The sequence below is a fragment of the Ochlerotatus camptorhynchus genome, unplaced genomic scaffold, assembly GCF_037179485.1.
Source record: "Ochlerotatus camptorhynchus isolate MF236.1 unplaced genomic scaffold, CSIRO-AGI_Acam_v1.1 ptg000055l, whole genome shotgun sequence".
NCBI classification, from domain to species: Eukaryota; Metazoa; Arthropoda; class Insecta; order Diptera; family Culicidae; genus Ochlerotatus; species Ochlerotatus camptorhynchus.
In genome coordinates this window covers 1461956-1487500 of record NW_027040545.1, presented here as the reverse complement: position 1 = coordinate 1487500, position 25545 = coordinate 1461956, and the positions used below count along the sequence as shown (strand labels likewise).

At 39.3% G+C, this 25545-nt stretch overlaps 1 protein-coding gene across 6 annotated transcripts in view; it reads right to left on the bottom strand.

The window, feature by feature from the left end:
• The window catches only part of norpA (no receptor potential A), a 180611-nt gene that overhangs the window by 43081 nt on the left and 111985 nt on the right, over positions 1 to 25545 (bottom strand). For 4 of the 6 annotated variants that reach the window (XR_010520313.1, XM_065239435.1, XM_065239433.1 and 1 more), the window contains 4 exons: positions 17037 to 17239; positions 7137 to 7196; positions 5359 to 5496; positions 1136 to 1215 (listed from right to left, as the gene is read on the bottom strand). Coding sequence is in view for 5 of the 6 variants with exons in the window: in XM_065239435.1 (XP_065095507.1) it covers positions 1136 to 1215; positions 5359 to 5496; positions 7137 to 7196; positions 17037 to 17207 (449 nt within the window). In the remaining variant the exon portion in view is untranslated. Of the gene's footprint in view, positions 1 to 1135; positions 1216 to 5358; positions 5497 to 7136; positions 7197 to 17036; positions 17240 to 17367; positions 17463 to 25545 lie in introns of those variants that run through there. The other 2 variants (XM_065239437.1, XM_065239434.1) reach the window with 2 other exon arrangements.

Here is a 25545-nt window from a genome sequence, read left to right as displayed (position 1 = left end):
TTTCGTCAACGTGGGGCTTAAGGTAGTGATGAAACGTCGTTTGAGCTATTCCACAGCCGCAGACAAAGGCTGTTACGCCCTAATTCCAGCTTTATATAGATATTAGCAAGTCAAACGCGAACTATTTTGCCTGTAGATTTGAAGAAATACTTCAAGTCTCCATATTCATTAATGTATGAGTTAGGTAAAAGAGTGTGCGAGTACTGTCGCATTAATGGCCCTTTGCTCATCTTCAACTTCTATTCCATTTTCATACTGCCGTACTCTAGCGGAACTATCAACCTATCCTCTTCAGGTTCGATAGCATTTCCAACCAACTCTGAAAATCGCAAACTTCACGTATGAAGTTACAAAAAAACACTTTGAATGGAATAAGAGATTTTAATGGATGGGCCATTGCCCTTATAGTACCACACGATTGCGAGTATGATCAATAGCATAAGTGTGCCAGTCTTGGAACTAGTGTTCCAGTTTTTGGCCCTGGGGCTTAAAAAAAATTGCGTAACTAAATCTATACTCTAACATTGCATCGAAATACATTTTGTAAAGAATTAATCATTGAAAATTTAAGATAGGGCCAATTAGAGGACTAACACACTTACCCTAATCAATTTTGTTCTTGCTTTTATTGCATATTTAATAGGTTATTGGTAAAAGCACATTTAAAATCTGATTGAAAAGGGCAAAGTAAGTTAAAAAATAAAATAACCTAAAATTGATAACAATAAAATAAAAAAGACGGTTTGTCCAGAATAGAGTGTAAAATATATCTTAAAAATGCGTTCTATAACATTAAGATAGTGTAATATGCCCGGAAAATAGAAAATCATGAAATTGTTAATCGATTATCATATATCAGGATCTATTGACGAAGGTTGCAAAATTCATGCATTTGACACATTTTCGTTCTAACTGATTGAGGAAATTGGAACTTTGCGCTTTCATGCAAATTATATGACATACATAATTAATCGGCAACATGCATGCATGCAGCGAAGTACGTTAGTACGCGATGAATAAAATCAAAATTAATACATGATGAGTTCGAAATCCGGAAAACAAAAATAATCAATGACCATAACCAAGGTGGAACTCTTAACACAGTTATGGACAGTCGACAGACTGAAGAACTTACTGCTTTTTGAGGGCAGTCATAGGACAAACATTGTTTGCTTTGCCGTTGTGAGTGATTCTCCGTAGCCCATCTAGCCAAACCTGCGAAATCGGATGAAGTGGGCAAGGATAAGAGGGTGGTAAGTTGTGTATGTATTTTCATCGTTTCTCACAGAGCAATGGAGACGCATGGTTTCACTTGTCATCACACGAAATACTAGATTGATCATAAATTAATTCACCGTTTCCCGGAAAGGCAGCCGTTTAGCAGAATCAGCTTCCTCGAAACGCCTTTATCTAGTGTTTACCATCCGGATTTTCCAAGGATGGGGTTTCCCTGGAAAAGAGATATCCTGCCGTACCTAACTACTACTGTATTATCCGAGGTGCGATTCCCGGGCCCGATACAAGCGACCAAAAAACCATCATCATCATCATCATCATCGTTGACGGTTTGCGTCACGTGGCTTCTCCACCGACGCTGCCGTCACCACTGTTGTGGTTACTAATTAAGATCCTAATCATATTCAGGTTAAAAGTCGGTCATTGTTTGATGTTTCGCTGCCGCTGGCCGTCGGCGTCGCCTTGTTTGATACTGTGCTGATGTGCGACTAAGCGATAAAAGTCCTCCGTACGCTTCTCTGTCATCATAAATAGGGTGGGTGGGGGGAATGGACGCGGATGATTAATACGTATTCCCGTGGATATACTTTGTGTACCAGTACGAAAGTGTCCTTTACGGAAGATTCAACTATGTGACGGTGTGTATGTGCGTGTAAATGTGTGTCAGCGGTTGCATGCCTCGGAAGGGGGAAATCAATTCGATACCACAACCTCAGGGAACCCCTTTCAGCGTGGAAAGTCGGTTGGGTAGAGTTGTAGAGTATTGTTGCAGCCAGGCTTTGAATGGTAATCTGCAGGCAAGAGGACTGCGTGTATTAGCGTCACGGTAAGATAATAGACGTGTAAGCTCAGTTGGAGCTGTTGGAGTAGTGGAAAAATTTGTATCTCTTGGAACACAAGTTATTTCGCGAGATAATTGCTACCCCCTAAAAGACCTATTACTAATAAGTTTGATTACGGATTGTGTTGCCATGACACTTGGCTAACTTGACAGATATAATTTATCATAAACTTTTGCTACTCAGAAGTTAGGTTGTGTTAGGAAAATTTGCCCTTTTCACATATTAATTACTCAGCATGTGACAAATGCACACATATTTTCAAGCCGGCATTTGAAAGGGCACAACTTGAAGTGATACGAAAAAATGCAGGGCTGGTAGTCTCCTAAAGGTACTAAAGTCAGTTTTTATTTTAATCAGTCACTATTTGAAAATTTGTGGTTTTTTTCTTAATTTGTTGATTAAGTAAACTGGTTCCGACTGCGAACTTTTGCCCCACTGGAATGAATTTTCAAAAAAATGCTCAAGTGAACGCAAATGAGTTTAAAGGTGAATTTATGTATGGGCCCAAATTAGGGGCATTTAGGCCGACATTACATCCATTTCCCCTACATTATGATTGATGTTTGAACAGGGACCCCCCCTCCCTTCAAATTGGGGGCCTTGGCTTTAGCCCACCATCACCCTACCGTTAATACGGCACTGGTGTGTCACCAGAACGACTACTTCTCTTCTCTAGGGTCATTTTTTAGTTACTTTTTAGTCACTATTTGGTCACTTATTTTTTAAACATATTTTTTTCTCCCTAAAATCAATATTGTTGACATCATTGATCGCTACCAGCCCTGAAAATGAGAACGTTAAGAGATAGAAAACACGTTTCTTATCCTAAGTTGCTTGAAATTAACTCGATCGCAGTAAGCCGTGCTTGAAATCTGACGTGCTTATTTTTGCTGCGTGTTTTGAATTTTTGAATTAAACATCATTTGTTTGTGCTGTAATTGAATTATAAGTGTTCATGAAATTGTGCTATAGTGGATTGCCTCCCGGGAGCCCGGTTCTCCAAGTTCGGATGCCACACTTTCGGCGTGTAGTTCTATCGAGAGTCTCGTCACCGTGGGCGAGTTTAAACCCGGTCCGGTTGGCAAATTAGCCTGGGAAAGTGCTAATAATGTGTCCGTCGCGAAATTCGGTGGGCGACGTTGCCGTGAGCCAGCAAGTTTTCCGCTTGCAAAACTGCTCGGCTGCTGGTCTCTCGTCGGTGTCAGAGATTGCGAGCAATCTGAAGGATACCTCGCTGGATACGCCCAAACTTGAAGGGGAAACCTTCTCCCATATGACCATGGCAATGAAAGAAAATTAGTTTTCGTTAAAGGAAGTATTACGACAAAGGTAATTGCTATTAGATATTTTGGCAAACAGTGACAGATAGCGGACATGAAAATCCAGTGGAGGTGCCGGGCAAAGGTGGTATATCCTGGACAAGTGGGTCCACGGAGAACGACGTAATGATTAAGTGGTAGTTACGGAAAATTAAATCTTCAATAAACCTCCAACATCCAATCGTCCGATACAGTTACATCAAGAAGAAGCGACCGATGGAGGTCTCCATTTGTGACATTTCAGAGCCCGGGAAAGTTAACCAGTTTTGGTGCGAAATTGGAGGCAGTTGGTGAGATCTTTCCATTACACTATATTATATAAACCATTCATGTCATCACATATTATTGTTACATTCGTTCTTACATAACCCGGAGCGTTTGGTACGGTACGCATCCTTCCACCTCTTTAGGCTCACGAAATGCATCGCTGCTTAAATAGATTTATTTAAACTCGAATCATTTCATAGAATCATCTTTGCGGCAAATACAACGCAGTAGGCCTGGCCGTTTTGATGTTTGTGTCATATCAAAGAAATGCTGTAAACATCAAAGAAAAATGATTAGACGTTATCTAACCTAATAATTTTTGATTATGCTTTCTTGTACTGGCTGCGTTTGTATTAGGTTAGATTAGATTAGACTAAGTGTTTTGAAATTAACTCAACTACAACTTTGCTCAACAACGTGGGGTTACGTCCCTAATGTCGGCCTAAGTGTCCCTTATGCTGGGGCCATACATACATTTCGAAGGAAAGCATTTTTTGACAATTTTCCCCTAGCAACTTAAATATCTTTAACTAATCACGTTTGTATTACTTCTTGCGTGAAGCTAACGATTTACATAGTTGGAGGTGCTTATTGTCAAATATCACACTTAAACAGGGGAGTTTGGTAGAGGAGTTGATCAATCCAATTCGTGCCTTCCTCAAAATTGACCTCGCCTTCTATCGTATATAAATGACCACTCTAAGTATAATATTTGACGTTAAGCATCTTCAAATTTTAAAATACCTATTTTTAATTTTTTTTAATTAGCAACATTTCCATTAAATACATGGTGTACTTTACGCATACTCCCAAAATTTAACGGGTCTCATGCTAATCCTTAGGCAGGGTACGTATATCGTTCCGGGCGGCGAAAGAAGAATTGCTTCGGGAGTGCGGAGGGCGAGTGAAACCACCACGACCGACCGAAGGAGAGAGAGAGAAACTTGGTGACATGTATGTAATATCCTGTGGCAGATAATTTGCCCAGTGAACCTTGAAGGGAGTAGAGGCTAACCCGTCCGTACCGTTAGCAGAGCTATATGCTGCGTATTCGTGCAGCATACGTATTAGGTTTATGAGCTAACGAGCCCCAGAACGACGTCCTCGAACGAATCGAGCCGTTGACGATGATGATGATGATGATGATGATGAGAAGGATGCTGGATAATGATGGCCGTATGGTGGTTGACTTTATGAGTCGATGACACCTGCCGGCCGGTTGGGAATGGGTGTGATCGTCTTTCTGTGCTTGAATATCACACCTTAAGAAGGAGACGGTAGAGAGTGAGTAATTTGAAGATGAGTGATATAATCAAATCTTGTACGGTAGAATTTAAAGAGGATATGTAGTCATGCAGAGCCATGGCAAATTTTCGACGAACGTTGATGGCTTATTCACAAACAATTCTCTTGTTTCATCCTCGTTTTTTTTCGTCACAACGGAAATTTCATGCTTACTCATCTAATGATATGTCCATTTTTGGAACGGATAGCAACACATTTGATGGGTTATTATTGTGCAATCAATCTAGGGAAAACGAATTTTGCTGTGATTGAAATACGAAGTACCATGCGTCTCCATTTGTTTGTGCTGCCCATTTGCCCTCCATCAATTGTATGTAAAGTGTAGATTTAATCTTACAAGACCAGGAAATAGGAAAATCAAAAGTCAAATTAACGGAAGTAGTTCTTACCTTGGCCGTAGCTGCATCCGGGCAGATCACATGTTGCATGTTGATGTTGATGTAGTCTGTTCCGGAGCAAATGGTCAGAGATTTCTCCTCGACGTTTTCTCCGTGTTTGTTGACCACCTGGTTGAATAACTTCAGGTCCTATTTTGTTCGAACAAAACAAGATTAAGAAGGAATGGTCAGTGCAAACAGACAAACAAACAACAAGTATAGGCTCAGCTCAACTTGATTCGGTCCTCCTTAAATTGACTGTTTTTGTTTTCCTTTCCTCGAAAGGTTCAACCAATTGGGATGCAATTGAGCGTAATGGTTTCTCAGTTTTTGACTCGTAGCTATAAATAATCATCTTACCAGTTCATTTTCATCGACGTTCGTTAGGGTTGGGTTAGTTTATACATTTTTTAAACCCTAGCAAAATATACAACATACTTGAATTCGGAAGTTGTTGGGAAATCCACGTAGGCCGCGCTGTTCAATTGACATGTTTGTGTTTTGCTGCTTCGTTTTCTTTGCAAAAAAAAACCCGTTTCAATTAAATGATTATGTGAAGCGAAATTAAAAGTCTGGTTTAATTCGGTATATTACGTGACAGTGACCAATTCGAGTTCCACTTTTTTTCCGTTACATAAAGAAATATTGGAGTTCCAAAGTACGGCTGTTTCATCCAGTCAGCGCTCAGGTATGTCATTATATCTTTGCCGTTTCTCGATAGCTCATTTAAATTTTAATAATCATTTTTAAACTCATTTAAGCATCAGTACGCTTGGTGTGAAAAAAGCTTCAGAGTTACCGACTACCATAAAAAATCACCTTCCAATTCCCGGATTCAAGCTTTTAGCAGGTAAATTTAACCCATAATAGCACTGCCAAACAGTGGAAGTTTAATTATAAAGACACAAATACAAGGACTTTTGGGAACCGTTAAGTCATGAAACCATTACCTGGCCTTCCATGACAGTAGCATTGTCACCCTGCGGGTCAATCCTATTTCAATTCTTCCTAGAAACAAAAAAAAAAAAACGGATGCACGGGTCGCAGTCGCAGTCCGTGTGAGCCCCTTCAGAAGGTCAAATCCTCTTCCCAGCCAACCTAACCTTTCCAGGAGAAGCACCGGGAGCATAACCATCCATTGTTTTGCTTGAGCGCTTCCGCGAATTCAACCAGTGCAATAGTCAGCGTCGACCTCACCGCCTACAACATTATTTGTTTCACTTTGTCATAACTCGTCCCATTCAAAGCAGATGAGGTGGCGGTGGCAGAGGGGAGGGGGCTCAAGCCAACGGCAATGCTGAATAGATATTTATTGTTCGTACTCTCGGATGAATCTCGCTCTTCTTTTACCCTGGAAAAGGCCTTTTGTCTTGATGCAGGGAGGTTGAGTGAGAGACAGAAAGAGGAAGAATAGGGTTTGATTCGCAGTGCTTTCGGTGCGAAGTGAACGATGAAAATGCTTTCAAACCCTATTCAAACCATCGTTGTCAACCTCTCGAATGGAGGCTGTTTTGTGAAGGATAAATTTAGCGAAGACCACCATCGACCGAGCGCAAGTGAGGCATCGTTGTCAGATGCAGATTCCTCCGTACTTTTCAAACAATTGCCTTATTTTAAATCTGATGAGTGTGTTTGTGATAACTTCCCCTGACATTGTATTGGGCTACGTTGACGACGCGATGTTCTGTTTTCAAGGTTTTGGATTTATGTTGTGGGTAAAAGTTGATTGGAACTGTCAATTTAAGCGAGGGTTTTCGAATCACTGAGCGATTTTTTTCGGATGAACTTACCTTTGGCATTCCACCAGCTCGGATGTCACTGACTTGGCAAAGCTCGATGACATCACCTTCCTGTGAAGTAGAATATGAGTTTGTTGTTAATGCAGATGATTCACCCTGTAAGATTATGAACCAAGGAACAGTGTTTACGATGCCCAAGCTATATTCTTGCATAATACTGCATCTTTGCATCCATCACTGTTTATAATTATAATAGCCTAATATAGCCTTTTAAACATCTTTTACTGGAAGATGGATGTTTTTTTTATGATGGCTTTAAACACAAATGCTTTATGTGTTATTTGAAGCCTAAGTGCAAGAACTGGTAACGACTGAATAATGAAGAACAGAAAGCAAAGGAAATGTATTGATGTCAACAAGAGGCCAAACATAAACGGAGGATTACACTTATGGAAGAACCATTCCATTTTACATACAACGTGTTCAATAGACTTTCTTCACTAATCTAAATTTTTCTGCACTCTTCGAAGATCGCTGAATTTTTCGAAAGTTTTTGAATATCTCCAAAATTCAATAGGAATATTCCTATTTGTTTAACTTTCTCTGAAGATATTTGAGCTTGTCTGAAGTTTCCAAAACTTCTCCAAAGTTCCTCATACTGCTCTGAACTTCTCAATGTTTCCTGAGCTCAAAGCTCCCCAAAAATCCCCAAAACACCCAAAGTTTCCTAAGTTTTTTTTCCATACATCGTAATCATCTCTAAAATATTAAAATCATCTTTAATAATCCCGAATCTTTTCTGAATTTCTCTTGAGGGCCTTTATCCTCCCTGAAATTTCTTCAATATAGTGTTCAATATGTTCCATTCAGGAATAATTCGGCGTTTCCGAAAATAAACAGTAGTAAGTTCCTTGCGCTTCTTTTGAGTTTTCTAAACTTCTTCAAGGTTTTTTTTCTTCTTCCTATTGTCGGGTCATAATTAAGACCATTCCATTGATTGTTTGTGATATGTCCGTGTCCTTTGTTTAGTGCATGCCGTAGGACCTCATTACTATAGAATAGTAATGAGGTTTTTGTTTTCGATGCAGTTCAATCGTTCTCACAAGATGCTTCATTTAATTGTCATGTTTCGCAATATTCGAAGCGTTCTAGGACCTTTCTATAGACGCGCTCTCCCATCAATCAAAATAGGTCTTACATGAATCCGTATTCAATTGTGATGAACGGCATCATTTGAAAAATTCTGGGATCGCTTTAAATATGCAACTTTTCAGCAATCAAAATCGGTCTTATCAGTGAGAAAAATCAAGCGATGATACTGATATTTGACCATGCATCGAAACCCTGTATCCCACCTTTTCTTGTATCCCATCTCAAAACCGAGATTCATAACCGTCAACAAGAAGAGCTTCGGGCCAGAGTTCGATGTGGTAGATCTTACATCGCGTAACGTACCACGAAAAGGTGATCTACCCACGCTACGGGACAAGGTTTCTTCAATATTCACAAAGTGCCCAGAACTTCTCATAAGGGGCTGTCCATATACCACATGAACAGGTTAGGTTGTGTATTGATAGTTGTTCACGCAGGGGGTGGGGAAGTCTAAAAAATCTAAAAAAACGCCCTAAAGCTCTCTGAACTTCTCCAAGGTTTCCTAAACTTCAAAAATTCAGCGAACTCCAGGGAACTTTGAAGAATATCGAAGGACTCTCTAAAATTTCTTGAGCTTCTTCAAAGATTCTTTAACATCTCTAATGTTCTCAGAACTTCTTCCATATTCCATAGTGAAAATCCCTAAAATTTACACAGTGAAGAAAAAAAAAGATTAAGTTCCTTGTGCTTCTTCTAACATTTCTGAACGTCCTCTAACTTCTCTGATCTTCTTCTTGGATTTTTTTAATTCACAGTGTTCCCTAAGCTTTTCCATATTTCTTGAAAATTCTTCAAACTTCCTTTATATTCTCATAAGATCCCAGAACTCCTCTAAATATTCCTAAAAATCTTCAGATTTCTTTGAAAAACTTTCTTGAATTTTTTCAAAGATCTTAGTCCATTTTCAAAGTTCCCTGAAGTTCTCTGAATTACTGCAAAGATTCCTGAACTTCTTGAAATTTTAGCTCAGAACAGTTACGGCGTTTTCAAAATTACATACAGTGAAAAAAATAAATAAAAATAAATTCCTTGTGCTTCTTCAAACTTGTCTGAAATTTTTCATTTTTATTTTTACATTCACAGAATGCCTTAAACTTTAAAATAATTCCATAAAAATCTATAAACTTCATAAAAATTCGCATAAGATCCCCGAACTCCTCAAAAATGTCCTAAACTTTTTCAGAATTCTTTGAATATCTTAAAACTTTCGTGAATTTCTTCAAAGATCTTAGTTCATTTTCAAAGTTCCCTGAAGTTCTCTGAATTACTGCAAAGATTCCTGAACCTCTTCAAAGTTCAATTTAGGAAAATTTCGGCTAACCCAAAATCACGTATAGTGAAGGAAAAGTAGAATAAATGCCTTGTGCTTCTTCAAAGTTTGCTGAACTTTTTCGTATTTTTTTTACATTCTAAGCTTTTTAGAATGCTACAAATTTCCTAGACATTCTCATAAGATCCCAGAACGCTTCCAAATTTTCCTAAACTTATTTTTTTAAACTTTATTAAGGAGATTTTTAGCCACTCACTAGTTCCTAAACTTCTTCAGCGTTCTTTGAACTTCTCAAATGCCTTGAACTTCTTCAAAGTTCTGTGAACATCTTCAAAGTTCTCTGATGTTCCCTAATGCTACTGCAAAGCTTTCTGAACTTCTTCAAAGTTCCCTGAAGTTTTTTTTTCTATATTCCGAAGATCCATGATCATATTGAATATTTCCCTAATACTTTTTGATACCTTGGAAAATCCCTGCTCTATTCAGATTTAATAAAGGCAATAGTTTAGCTTGCAGTTGAGTCAGCTCCTCTAAAGATTTCCAAGTCCTAACGTTTTCTGAGCTTCTCTGAGGTATCCGTATTAAAAAAATTCTCAAAATAGTTTCCGAAAACTCTTTGGGCTTTCTGATGAAATTCCATTATCCTCCCTGTTGAAATTCCATTCAGAATAGTTCAAGAAAGCCGTTTTTACTTTACATACTTAAGCCTCCTGGTCACCTTCAGTGCTGCAAAGGACAACGTAAAGGACTTCCATTCTGGGTCACTGCACAGAACAGAAGGGGAAGTGCAAACAAATCGGTGAATCAAAAAGTAGTTCGTTTTCCTGCTCAACAAGCGATGTGTTGTGGTAGCGTTCTACATGGGCTTTCTATGTGCACTCACACTATCATAGCATGCTGCCTATCTTAACTGCAGGCAGAAGATGCCTTCTACCGCTAGGTGCGCTAGTGTTCGCAAATGACAAGTGGAGCCACTTTCTGATCCGAAGTTCCACTCCTGTGGTCACTGCTTGCCTTTGCTTTAACTTTGGCCCAAGTCATATTCCTATCAACTTGCTTGAAGTCCTTGTTGAGGCTCCGCCACCAGGATATTAGTAATGGTCGTAGTCGTTTAAAAATATTTTAAACAGTTGGAGCAACAACTTATCAAAGAAAAATAAGTTTTTCAATACCGGCATCTCGAAATGTGTTCAAACATTTCACCAGTGTAAGAATTTTGAAATTTTTCTGGCTTCTAGAAACATAGAAACTGTTTTATAAATCTATAACTTGAATCAAATATTAAGAACCGGAGACTAAGAAAAATCAAAAGAAAAGATTCAACGCAAATTTTTAAGGATTCTGGTACTTAATGTTTTTTTTTTTCAATTACTAACCCGCATAAACGCGAACCATAAATTGACCTTACCTAAAATGGTTAAAAATTGTTTATAATCCCTGCTAAACTTTAACTGAAATGGTTATGGAACTTTACATGAACGTTTAATGATAAAGTTTCAACCTTATGTTTTATGGTTTTTTGGAACTGGACCTTACAAATAATGGGTTGTTAAGAACCATTACCATTCCAAATTCTTGTTTTCTCCATACATTTTCAGAAAGAGAACTATATAAGAACGTTTTTACTTATGATTTGAGAACATTAATGGTAATGGTTATGGTAGTCAGTAAGGTCCATTAATGGTTTTGTATTATCGCTCAACTTTACGTGAAATATATCGCGAATTGGTAATCAGTAATTTACAGGCAACCAATTCGCGATATATTCCACATAAAGTTGATCGATGTTACAAAACCATTCGTGGACCTTACTGACTACCATAACCATTACCATTAAAGTTCTCAAACCATAAGTTAAAAGGTTCTAATATAGTTCTCTTTCCGAAAATGTATGGAGAAAACAAGAATTTGGAATGGTAATGGTTCTTAACAACCCATTATTTGTAAGGTCCAGTTCCAAAAAAACCATAATACATAAGGTTGAAACTTTATCATTAAACGTTCAGGTAAAGTTCCATAACCATTTCAGTTAAAGTTTAGCAGGGATTATAAACAATTTTTAACCATTTTAGGTAAGGTCAATTTATGGTTCGCGTTTATGCGGGAAGTTATTCAGAATAAAATTCGTTATGATAATTCTTAAAACTTCCTATGGAGAATAGCACAGGATTTTTGACTAGTTTCCAAGCTAATTCTGAGGAGAATTCAAAGGGAATAGTAAGGGGACATTATGATAAATTCTAAGCAGAGTAAGGTACGGTAAGATTGTTCTGATTTGAATTCCAAGGTGTTTCTTAGAAGAACTCCATGGGGGTTGTGAAGAAAATTTAAAAGGTATTGTTTTGAGGAGAATTGCAAGATTTTTTTTATAATCATTATTTTAGAGATTTTTAGCCTTAGACTAGTTCATCTCTTAAGAATTGCAAGAGGATTCTGAGTGAAATTCCAAGGTAATTCTACAGGAGTATTATACAGCTGTCAAAACCTATATTCAGTCTGATCAAACATGTTTTTGATTTTGACGTTTTGGTACAGTGTCATATTTTGATTCAATAGCAAAATTAACAGGTTGCTTCGATATCCCATCACCATGAAGGTTTTAAAATGTGGCTCAGTCACACAGACACACAGTTGGGCACACTCATTCACACTGTTTGGCACCCATGTTTAGGAATGTTCATGATCTTTGGAGTTACTGGCAACACTGTTATGCGCAGGTGCAGTGTATATTTAATGTTTTAATATACACTGCACCTGCGCATAACAGTGTTGCCAGTAACTCCAAAGATCATGAACATTCCTAAACATGGGTGCCAAACAGTGTCAATGAGTGTGCCCAACTGTGTGTCTGTGTGACTGAGCCACATTTTAAAACCTTCATGGTGATGGGATATCGAAGCAACCTGTTAATTTTGCTATTGAATCAAAATATGACACTGTACCAAAACGTCAAATTTTGTCAAATAGATTCGATTTTTAGATTCGAATTAGATTCCTCAATAGCACTCATTCTAAGGAGGCATTCATGCTACTAGGACAAGCGGAGCTGCATGTCGTGAAACAGGTGTTTGCCCGCCTGATGATTCCCCTTCACGACGGTTGCTGCGGCTGCTGCTGCTACACCGGACATCTCATCGTAATCAGCATAAAAACTGCAACAAAGGTCTTCCTTGTGTAACCCCAGTATCGGTTTTCAGTGTGGCAACCGTTTTGAACCTAGCATCCGATTCGCTGCCAGATAAACATCGTTGATCTCCACAACCAATTTATATCCCCGGAAGAGCTTCTCTTGTGTCCAATCGATGACCGATGGCAAGCTTCACGCTTTCGCCAAATTGATTGCCTAATATTGTTTTCCAAAATGTTGCCCGGTCCTGCGCTTGCAGCATCAGCAGCAGTTTGCCCCGGCGGCTGAAGATTTAAAACTCAATCAAATAGGGGAAAAGTTGGCTTCGGCAATACCTTAATCTATTATGGTCAGGGGGGTAAATAACGTCCTTGAGCGGCTATTGATTTAAAACTCAATCAAATAGTTCGATATTGTCTTCGCAGCGGACAGACGAATTTGATTTCCTTCTCGAAGGGATCCACCAGTCGGGCCCTTTGTACGGTAACAACTTGTCCAGCTGAGGTAACTCTGGATCGGATTCCACTTGTGGTGCTGTCTCTTCAGAATAAAACATTCGAACAATCAAAATACCGACTGGCCAAGTATGTCATCATCCACAAGAAAACAAAGTCAGCCCGATGACTGGCACTTTCAGCACAACCGGCGCAGGTGCGGCACTCTTGAGGCATACTGAGAAAAAAGTTGACACCAAATTAGTGTATAGAATGACCTCAGTATAGCCAACCGGAGGAAACTAATGGTTTTAAATTGGCTCACTACTTGACTAACGTATTGGTCCCAAGCAAATCGATTAACGTACCCCATTATAGTCGAAATTCTAGTACTACACTATGTTTGTTTTGATTCGCTATGCAATTTTGACAGATAAAATGAGGGGTTCGTGGATTTTTCTACGTTTCGAGGGTTGCATCGATTAGCTTGGGACCGAAGATAGTACCAGAGCTTAGCCAAAAAGTTGAGCACGTCTCTTCGGGACCTACTAGTCTTAGAGTTACCTCTATGGTATAGCCCCCTGCAATTCTGTGGCGAATTCATAGGAAATTCTGCGTAAAATTTCCAAGGTGAAGGGTACATTAATGAAATTGTGTGGAATTCATAGGATAATATTTCAGAAGAATTTCAAAGTTTGTTTTGTCTTCCTTTGAATGCTGTTAATCTATTATTCAAATTAGAACAATATTTGGTATAATGAACCATTTAATCTAGTGAACCCTTCGATCTAATAGCGCTGGGACTAGGGATCTTCGGCCAAATGCCCATCACAAAAACTGCCCAATCCTCTATCAAAACTTGGCTACGTCCTAGCAACTAACAGTTTAAAAGTAGATCTTCATTAACAAAATAAAAAAACCCAACAGCTAAACATTAAGGGGAAGTTCACCGTTCCGAAAAAAAAAATAATTACGTTTTGATTTTTTTTTTAAATATTGGAAAAAGGTATCGAAATTCTAAAAAAATAAAAATTTTTCGAATTTTTCAAAGAAAATTCATGTGCAATTTTTTTTTTATAAGTCATTATGGCATAAAGTTGGACTCAAAAAACCACAAAACATCGACTTTTTGGTTTTGCTGAGAGTCCAATTTTTTTTCATGATGAGATAGAAAAAATATTTTTACATGTTATTTTTGACAAAAATCTTAGGAAGAAACTGATTTTCTTGGATTTATTGATAATTTTTCCCAATACTTGTAGAAAAATAAAAACGTACCGAGAATATTTTTTTTTTTTATTTTTGGGCCGGTAAGCTTCCCCTTAAACAACTAAACAGCATTGTTGAAGGTACAGTTCGACATGTGCAGGACCATTTCATGCTGACCATTGCTGGTTTGACGGAATACCGTCAGTCCTCAGATTCAACGTTTTTATCGGAGATCGAAGTAGACCTCGCTAATAAATTGGCGTGTTTACGTTTTGCTGCGTCGTTTGCTTGTGAAGAAGTTGAAAGCTGGAAGACGGCAATTTGGACCAGCCTCAGCTCAACTAAGTTATTCTTTATTTGTCATTCCTTTCATCCATTTAAATTTAAATACCTACTCGTTTTAAATATCATTAAATACGCATCAATCAAGTACTCCACTACTGTTTGATTGAATGATTTATTACTTGAAATAGGCTATAACCTTCTATCTCCCGGGTTCCGGTTTCTTCCAGCCATAATAAATGATTGCATGTAGATGTTAACCATAATGACACCGCCAGAGAGAGGCAGTTAGATTATAAAGAATGTACACGCAAAAAATTGGTCAAACCATCGAGCTCTTACTCATTTTTCCGAGCTCATACAAACTGTTTGTTAGTCGTATAAAAGGATCCCAACTTACGATGAAAAACAAAATAATTTAATTTCAGTAAGTTTTTGTGAAACGGCTTGCGATGCGTTTTGCGTAAAATCTCTAAAATTATCATAAGCAGTGTTCTAATTATCATTTACTATCTTTGAATGATTAAAAATGAATGGCTACGAGGTTGTGGTAACGGATTTCCATCATCTTTTTTAACGGTGTGAAGGTTTTGAAATAGTGTAACTTTCTTAACTTTCTGAATGAGCTCAGAAATTCATGATTGAAACTCCAATCATGTTCATTTTTGTTTTCATTTAGTAGTATAAAGCCAATAATGCTCAGTTATGCAGTTTTGGCCTGGAAAGTGCCTCTAATTAATAGGTGTGTTTTTCAAGAAAATCAATTTTTATAAATGATCATATTTCCAGAGAACTTTGAGATTTGGGCGTAATTGCTTTTGTAAAGCAAACATGTCAATCGCTGATTCCTCGCGAATAAAAGAACAATTTCGTGAACAAAGTATACCAAATGATAGAGGAACCATTCATCTACCTGATTGTGTTGTAAGTGTTTTAAATTGACCTTTAATTCGCGAGAAATCGTCAAATCAAGTGTTTGTTTACAAAAACAATTACATCCTGATCTCGAAGTTCTCCGGATTTGTCTCATTCAGGCTTGCAATTGCTTATTACAGCTAAAATGTTATTATTCGGAATTATAAAACTATGAGATATCATAATATATTTTATTTGTAAGAAGCAGGAAGTGGAGGTTACTTATAGCGATTGCTCATTACAGCTAAAATCGCTAATTGTTACCCTCTGAAAGATGAACTGACAGGTTTTATGTGTAATATACAAACTTTACCCTCTCTACATGCAACTTACATATAAACATTATTATTATTATATTTCATAGTTTTATAATTTCGAAAAGTAGCATTTTAGCTGTAATGAGAGTTTGCAAGCTTGCTCTCATTTTGCAACTTTTTTAGCTTCGGTTGAAAGAAATCTTTCAATCATGACTTTAGCCTAAAATACACTAAAAGAAAAATCAAATTGGCTTCTTTATATCAAAAATGTTTCAAAGCTAACTGTATGTTGTCAACATGATATCCATCGAGATGAATCCCCGATTAGTTTTTGGTGTGTACATTCTTCAAATACGCACACACAGGCTCAGTTCGGTGTTATGCTAATGCCTCATGTAGAAAATGATCTCACGAAATTCAAAGGGCAATTGGTGTGAAGTTGTGTAGTTACGTCACGTTGCCATGTTGCGCTGTGGGGGATGGCCGGCTTGCTGTGATCACTAATTAACTTGATAACCTTTAAATTTAGATTGACAGTTACTGCATTAGAGAACATCAATCATTGAAATTAATTTTAGATCAATCAACATCGAGAGGCGGTGAACTGTTAACTAACAACACCGTAAAGCAAAATATTATTTATTCTGATTTGATTTTCCTTGGTATTTCGACAGGTGATGAATGGTAAGTAGTTGAAAAATGTATACCCAAATTGGACGTGTACTGCCTATAATCCCATATCAGTCCCATATGTAAAAAGTAGGCAGTCGAAGCTATGAAGTGCGATTCCCATGTAAATATTTGAAAAATCATAGTAAATTTATTAATATTTGTTTCAAGTTAAAATCAGTAGCATAGAAGCTTGCATGTTATGTTATATCAGTGAAAAATATGGGCACTCGAAATGCAGAACTGTAACCTCACCTCTGGACGATTGAATTTAAGGATGGGACTGATATGCGATTACTTTGCTTAATGGGACAAACTGACTGATGTTGTTTTCACATTTTTCATTATAAAAGTCCATAGTTTTATCACATAATATGACAGTTGACGAAAATCCACATGGGACTGATATGCGATTATAGGCAGTGTAGTATCTGCTAAACCTTACTTTCATGTAGATACTTTTCCAAAGCCTGATAAATTTATTTTGTCACCTCGTAGAAAGCCTCCTAAATCTATCATCTTTGGAGTGAATTCCTAAGTCCCGGGGGAAAGCTTTTTGGAGCCACCCTCCCTAATGTAACACCTTTAACGTAATTTTCAAAACATCACTTTCAATTTGTTTGGCATCCCACTTACCCGTCCTTCGCTTTTCCAGTAGACGAAGAATCCATACTCGTCCACTTTGAATGTACAGCCCGGTTCGAACTCTGTGTTGTCCTTTTCCTCAAACCACCGGTCGAAGACGCACCCGGCCTGGAGGGCCTCCGGAACCGGGATCTGCCAGTTGAACTCAAACCGCTTTGTCATGGTTGCTGATGATTATCGACTAAAAGTGAGATCTGTCGTGGGGGAGAAACAAACGGAGAGTAATTGGTGAAAATTTTAGCACGGGCTCAATATGATGGATTTAATTAATGGAATAAAGATAAACACAGTGAAGAGGGGTCTGCAGTTCCTAACTCCTAACCTTTTCCACCCTTGTCTACTTGTAAATGGACAGTGGAGCTAGATCAAGGTCATTTCGATATGGATTTTATATACAACCCGAACCGACCAGGCTGGACAACTCGTTGGAGCTCGTACAAGTGCGGACCGCCTCCTGCGCACACGTCTCCTTTGGTGGTAATTAAATAAATCAAACAGCGAGTTTATTAAATTAAACATTACAACCGTCGCTTGTCACGTTTGGTCCCGTCCCTGGGGGTGGTGACGTGGAAGTGTGGCGTTTTCCCTCGTGATGTTCGTTTTGGTTGGTAGTATGTGTAGACGGCCGTTTGTTCAGTCCTGTGTAGCGATCGATCTTCACAGCGCACATGCGACGGTTTGTCGAAATGCGTTAAACAGTTTATCAATTTTGTCATCATATTCATTGTATTAGCCGGTCTGGGGAGCAATAACACGAAAGTTGATTTGACAGGCAGATTAGCGTGAAAGGTAGTGACGGTGAACACCTAGTAGAAGCCATTGGGACGGTTTAAATTATCCGTTTTTTTTATGGAGTCTGAAAATTATGCGAACAGATTTGTTCGGTGCAACAGTTCTCATGAATGATTTAAAATACAATCAAAATGTACTTGTACGGTTGACTGCATCGGATTATTGTTTATCCGTGTGACAAAATTGATTGATAAATCCAAGTTTCGTTTGAGTTGTACGTTGTTTCTTCGTCTTCGTCGCATTTCAAAATTATTGCTCATCGCATATTAGCTTATTACGTCCTCTCAACTTAGTGTTCTAGATTAATTGAGAGCTTTTGATGCATGTACGATGTTTGCATTAGTTTAATTGTGTGGCAAGTACAATCACACTCTAAGCACACGGAAGTGGAGAAATGTTCCAACCCGAAAAATGGGGAATGGAACCTAGCTTCCTCCAACCTGGTCTTGCTTTGTAGCTCCGCCTTTACCGACTGAGCTAAGGGAGCCCATAAGCTTTGTTTACCTAAGTTAGTATATTACCTAATCAGTATTTTACATTGATATTAATTTTGTAGACACCTTTAACTAAAATGCGCCCAATTGCGTTAATATGAGGTTTTTACGAACTGAAAGGGTTTTTCAAGACTTTTCTAAATATCTGGACCTCATTTTGCTCAAGTTTGTGCTTCTATTTTTCTATTGATTATATGCAAGAAGATCAATGTTTTTGGTTAAATTCAGGAGCCACCCTAGGGTTTTCTGATTTTTTCTTGATCTAGAACGCTATTTTTTTTTTAAATTATATTAAAACAAACCATTAGAGATGAACCAGCCTAAGGCTGAAAGTCTCGTTAATAAAGGAAAAAAAATATAAAACAAACCTAGGCATCGGCCCAGAAAAAGATGCCATTAATACATTCAACTTTACATGTTATTTGCAATAAAAACCACATAATACATTGTTTTTTATTACTTTATTTTTACAGGCTCAGTCGAATAAACTTTACAGAGCCAAGTTATAGATACATTGTTTTAGAACTCATAATTTTGAACGCAAAATGTGGATTCAGGATAAGACATCAAATTAAAAAGTAGGGGAATTTACATATTCTCGTCACTCTCAGCAGAGTCCACACTTCTATTAGCATTTTCTCAGTATCACGCAATATGACGTGTCTGTTTGTTTAAATTTATCTGCTGCTTGCTTCTCTAACCATTCCAATCGATAAAATTGTACAAAACTGTTTGAAAGCGTTTTTACAACACTTCAAACTTCGGTAACCTTTCCATTTGAACTGCGCACCAGCTGTTTTATTATCGGCAACTTGAAATCGCCGCATTTTGTAGTGCGTCCATATTAATTAAAGAAAAATCTGGCATAACAGGATTGCTCAGTCGTAATGTAATCAGATTGAAATTGTAATCAGATTGAAGCTGAAAGACTAAAGTCGTTTGAATACATTCAGTGAAGTGTTTTGAAAAATGCAGTGAAATTAGCGTTTATACTTTGATTGCCGAAAACAGTCAATGGGTGCGGAAGCCAAAATTTACCCTATGTTGGTTAATATTAAAAAAAAAATCATTACGACCGGTTTGTATATGGGGTTGCCTCACTGTGGAGTGGTGCTAATTGTGGTCTCCCAATTGTTCTAAGAAATTTTATTTGATGCATCTTCGGGGCGATACAAATATGACGTTCCACAAATTATTCGATTTTATAACCCCTCTTCCACCTGTATTACGCATTTTGTCATATCTACTACACGTTCTGTTGCAAATTCTTAGAACCCTTCTTCCCTTTTGCTGAAGATAATAGTGTTCGATCTCTAGTGATTTACGTATTATACTTGATTTTAACAAGCAGGCTAGGGTCCCCCCTAAACATATTTTGACGTAGGACTACGTCTTTCATTTCTATAAAAAAATATCAAAATTCAAATATGTAACGAAAAATCTCAAACACGGACGTAACGATAGAGCGCAAATCGAACACACGGCACATTGCGCATGCTCACATGAGCGAGCTCAATGCTCGATTGACCGCTCACCATTTCACCAATCATAGGAAGGGAGGAGAAAGGCAGCGGTAATAAAAACGCCTGACGGCCGCCGGTGTGAAAGAGCCAAATAGCGCTAATTGTTCTTTCACAACAATCCAATTCAATGCTGGCCGGAGCACATATTAGTCTGGTGTAAATGCTGCCATATAATGCAACCAGGAAAGCTCCAGCCCGTAGTAAAAACGTTGCATCACTTCTGATCGGCCACAGATGTGTCACCGCTTTGGGCCACCATCGCTAAGTGCGTTGCGTCACTATCATCGGCGTCGTGAACCAATGTCATCTATATACCAAGTCCGGGCAATTGGATTTGCCTTTTCAGGGACAACAACCAACAAACAAACGGCCCTTTTCAGGGCCACCAATTCAAATACAGAAGGAGTTAAGGTTTTCGAATAATTAAAAGAACTAAGAGCAAACACGTTGGTTCTGACCACTCACGAAGTTTGCGCTACATATTCCGGATCTTAGATGTAAAGTATTCATCACCTATTTCTCTTACCATCGGCCTATACTTACTGATATATGTAAGTAGTAATATCATGGGTCAGAATTTAATGTCACAAACAAACTTTTAAAATTACAGGTATCAGGTATCTTTTAAAATTACAGGTATCAGGTATCACTATTTTTCATCAACTACACGGTAGCCGTCCCAAACGATCAAAAGGACTCCAGAAAAAAAAATAACGGCCATCATTTGAAAAACACCGGCCCTTTTCAGAGCCAACAATTCAAAAACGGAAAGAGTTAAGATAATAGATTATCAATCAATTAAAAGAACTAAATTCTCAACATATGTGTTCCGTCCAGTAGCGACCCTTCTATTTTTTTTAAATAATTATCTTTTTACACAATGATTTCTCGTAAAATTTACGTTTTTAAAATATCGTACTTTTGTCTATCTATGGTGAAAAAACTACGAGAGCCTTCATTGCATAACTCATTTAATTCACTTCTGTAAATGTCGTATTTTTATACGAAAATCTTATATAACTTAAAAAAATACAACTTGCGCTGCTTTCCACAGATATTCAACTGGCCTTTGCACACAAGGAGCAATTGGCTTCAGTATTCTTGGACATTAAGGGGGCTTTTGATTCAGTTTCCATTGAAATTCTGTCAGACAATCTGCACAGATGTGGACTTTCCGGAATTTTAAATAATTTCTTGTACAATTTGTTGTCAGAAAAGCAAATGAACTTTTCCCTTGGACAACTGACAACTTCCAGAATTAGCTACATGGGCCTGGCCCAAGGCTCATGTCTCAGCCCTCTTCTTTATAACTTTTACGTCAAAGATATCGACAACTGTTTGGCAGAACAATGCACGCTAAGACAACTTGCAGATGACGGTGTGGTTTCCGTAAGAGGTCCACATGCCGTGGACTTGCAAGGACCATTGCAAAATTCCTTAGATAACTTGCCTTCTTGGGCTATGAATCTAGGGATCGAATTCTCGCCGCAGAAAACTGAACTGGTAGTGTTTACTCGAAAGCGGTACCCAGCCCAAATGCAGCTTAATCTTTTGGGCAGAAACATTACCCAATCATTGTCTTTCAAGTACCTTGGGTTTGATTTGATTTGGTTTGATTTGGTTTGATTCAAAGTGCACTTGGAATGCCCATATTACGTATTTGAAGCAAAAATGTCAGCAGAGGATCAACTTTCTCCGTTCAATTTGCGGCACATGGTGGGGTGCTCATCCGGGAGACCTCATAACGCTTTATAAAACAATTATTCTCTCTGTTCTAGAGTACGGCTCTTTCTGCTTTCTCTCGGCAAGAAAAAGTCACCTAATAAAATTGGAACGAATTCAATATCGTTGTCTGCGTATTGCTCTAGGCTGTATGCACTCAACGCATAACATGAGTCTCGAGGTTCTGGCAGGAGTAACACCCCTCCAGAACCGTTTCTGGGAGCTCTCTCTCAGAATACTAATCAAATGCGGAGTGACGAACACACTTATAATTGCTAATTTTGAAGAAATTCTTGGGCTGAACACAAAATCTCGATTTATGAGAATCTACCACCACTACATATCATCAGATATGTGTCTTCCTTGTTATACTCCAGACCGTGTTCACTTCACCAATCGCAGTTCCTCAATTGAATATGATCTGACCATGAAACAAGCAACTCATGGGATTCCCGATCAACTTCGACCTATTATTATCCCACGTATTTTTACTGAAAAGTACCAACAAGTCAATTGCATGAAAAGATATTTTACAGACGGGTCCCGTCTCAATGGATCCACTGGCTTCGGTGTCTTCAATGAAAACTCTAGCGCCTTCCGCAAACTTCAGGAACCTTGTTCCGTTTTTGTTGCTGAGCTGGCAGCAATCAACTTCGCATTGGGGATGATTTCCAACATGCCCGCAGACCATTACTTCATCTTCACGGATAGTCTCAGTTCGATTGAGGCTATTCGGTCGATGAAACAAGGTAGGCACTCATCTTATTTCCTTTCAAAGGTAAGGGAGCAGATGTGTGTGCTGGTCGAAAGATCATATATGATTACCTTTGTATGGCTCCCCTCACATTGCTCAATCCCAGGCAATGAGAAGGCGGACTCTCTCGCAAAGGTGGGCGCGCAGGAAGGCGAATTGTATGACAGGCAAATTTCACACGATGAATTTTACCATTTAGTGCGTCAGAGTACCCTTTCGAGTTGGCAAACCGATTGGGACAATGGAAATCTTGGACGGTGGTTACATTCAATTATTCCTAATGTTTCTTCGAGAGCGTGGTTTAAAGGCTTGGGCTTAAGTCGTGACTTCATTCGCGTGATGAGTAGACTTATGTCCAACCACTACTCGCTAGATGCTCATCTCAATAGAATAAACCTCGTGGACAGCAACATCTGTCGGTGTGGAAACGGTTACGATGACATCGAACACGCAGTTTGGCAATGTACGGATAATGACGCCGCCAGAGAGCGACTTTTGAATACCCTCGAGGCCCAAGGAAGACAACCCTATGTTCCTATCAGAGACGTGTTGGCAACCCGTGATCTCTGCTATATGCAGTCCGTTTATGTTTTTCTTCAAATGTCTAGTATAAGAATTTAATTCCTGTTGTCTTTTGTCTCTCTTTATTAGTTTTTGTTTGTCTTGTCCCCCGTCTCGATGAGCCTCATCGTCGCCCACTGGTCACCCACCATAGCCTGTCGAACTCCGGACGAAGCTAGAACAGCACTACCGTTCATACTGGCGACAACGCTCTGATGAGACAACGAAACCCTACCCCAAGCTCCTCCCCTGATCCTATCCTTCGAAAATGTACCCTTCTAACCTCGAGTAAGCCGCGAGTAATCGGCCCAACTCCTACTAGACATAGAATTAAGTGAATTTTGTTACACACAGTGAACAATGAATTATCGGCTCCGTAAAGTTAACGCGATTGAGCCTTTCAAATAAACGAACTAGATAAAAAAAAATACAACTTGTAGAACATTGTGCCGGTATTTTCAAATAGTAAAAAAAAAAATAAATAAAAATAAAATAAACTAGCACATCAAAAGGTAGGCTAAAATAATTGCGAAGATAAACCGTTACAAGTGGTCGTCGTACTAAAGCTGATGTCATTGGCTATATGGAGTTTCTCGTTTTATCGCACCCACACTGCAGCATTAAAATTTCAATATGACTATGCCCACTTACCCCGTGGTCAAACCTGCCTCGCTGTACCTTAAAAACTTTCCGAAGACAGCATTTCACCTAAAACTAATGGTTTAGTCGCAAACATGTTTGGCTTCCTAAATATGGCTTTGAGGCCACTCTGTGCATTGAAACACAATTTGCGAAGTGTTTGAAGACATGTCTCATAAAAGGCGAATAATTTAAAATGATATTTTAACATTTTTAAAGTAAGCTTATTTGGCATATAGGTGGGGCCTCAGATAGCCTAGTCGGTAAAGGCACGGTCCGGTTGAGAAGATCTGTTATGAAAAATTCAGCTGTGGCCAATGTGCTCCTGTGCACTTAATATGACAACGAAACTATTAATTTGTTTGCCATAATTATCACCAAACCTGCGACTTAGATTGGTACAACTATGCAGTACAAGTTTATGGAAGACCGCAAATCGATTAGACTTCTGTGCAAAAACTTATTTTTTTTAACTTTAGGCCTACTTTGCCGCTCAGCGCAAGTCGGTTCCATGCGCATTTTTTTTTATAAAACTGAGGTTCTCAAAGGAAGTGGTAGCTAATCACCCATATTTTTATAATACTGGATGATCTCAATAACTTATAACAATATTTCTAATTAATCGTAGTTTAATGCTCCTAACACTTTTATATTTTTTACACATTCTTTGGGGAACAGGAGCAGGGAGAAGTGTCTAGAGTGACCAACAGTGAACTGATCGACATTGCCAAGTCGCTGGTGGTGGACAAGGCCCCGGGCCGGATGGGATCCCGGTTATGGCTCTGAGGGCAGCCGTTGCGGAAAATTCAGACATGTTCAGGTCTGTATTTCAGACCTGTCTGGATGAAGACATCTTCCCAGATGCGTGGAAGCGGCAGACCCGTCAGCATACAGGCCCATCTGTTTGCTGGACACCACTGGCAAACTGCTTGAGCGGGTCATCCTCAACAGGCTGTCGGCCTACACCGAAGATATAGACGGCCTGTCAAGCAGCCAGTACGGGTTTTGCAAGGGCAGATCTACGGTGGACGCCATCAGTGACGTCATTCAGATGGCAGAGGTGGTCCATCTTAAACGAAAGGGCATTCGAAACTGCGCGGTGGTAACTTTAGACGTGAAGAACGCGTTCAACAGCGCGTGCTATGGGGCGATAGCCCGCTCGCTAAACCAACTCCGAATCCCCGGAGGGCTGTACAACATTCTGGAAAGCTACTTCAAGAATCGTGTATTGAAGTATGACACAGAAGATGGCGAAACATGCGTTAGAGTCACCGCAGGAGTGCCACAAGGCTCCATCCTAGGCCCGGTGTTATGGAACGTCATGTACGATGGAGTTGGTGGAGTACGATGTTGGTTTTGCCGACGATGTCACGCTGGTAGTCTACGGGGAATCCCTCGAAGAAGTAGAGCTGACAACGGCTCACTCCGTTAAACTTGTGGAGGAATGGATGAGATCCAGGAAACTGGAGCTTGCCCACCACAAGACGGAGGTGGTCGTAGTCAACAATCGCAGGTCGGTGCAGCATGCGACGTTGACTGTGGGCGAGTGCACAATTAGATCCGTGCGCTATCTGGGGGTTATGCTCGATGATAAGCTCAGCTTCGGCTGTCACGTCGAGTACGCCTGCAAGAGAGCGTCTACGGCTGTGGGGGCATTACCCCGCATGATATCCAACAGCTCGGCGGTGAGTGCCAGCAAGCGCAGGCTCCTCAGATACGGAGGCCCTGCGTGGGCTGCGGTATTGGACACCGACTGCCACAGGCGGAAACTAGAGAGCACACATAGGCTAATGTGCTTAAGGGTGGCCAGTGCATATCGCACCATCTCGAGGGAGGCCGTCTGTGTCATAGCAGGGATGATGCCAATTGGCCTCATCATTAAGGAGGATGGGGAGTGCTATGACACGAGGAGTGTTCGAGGGGCGCGCAACAACGCGCGCGTAGTATCGATTGCGAGGTGGCAGTCGGAGTGGGAAAATTCCACAAAGGGGAGGTGGACCTACCGCTTGATACCT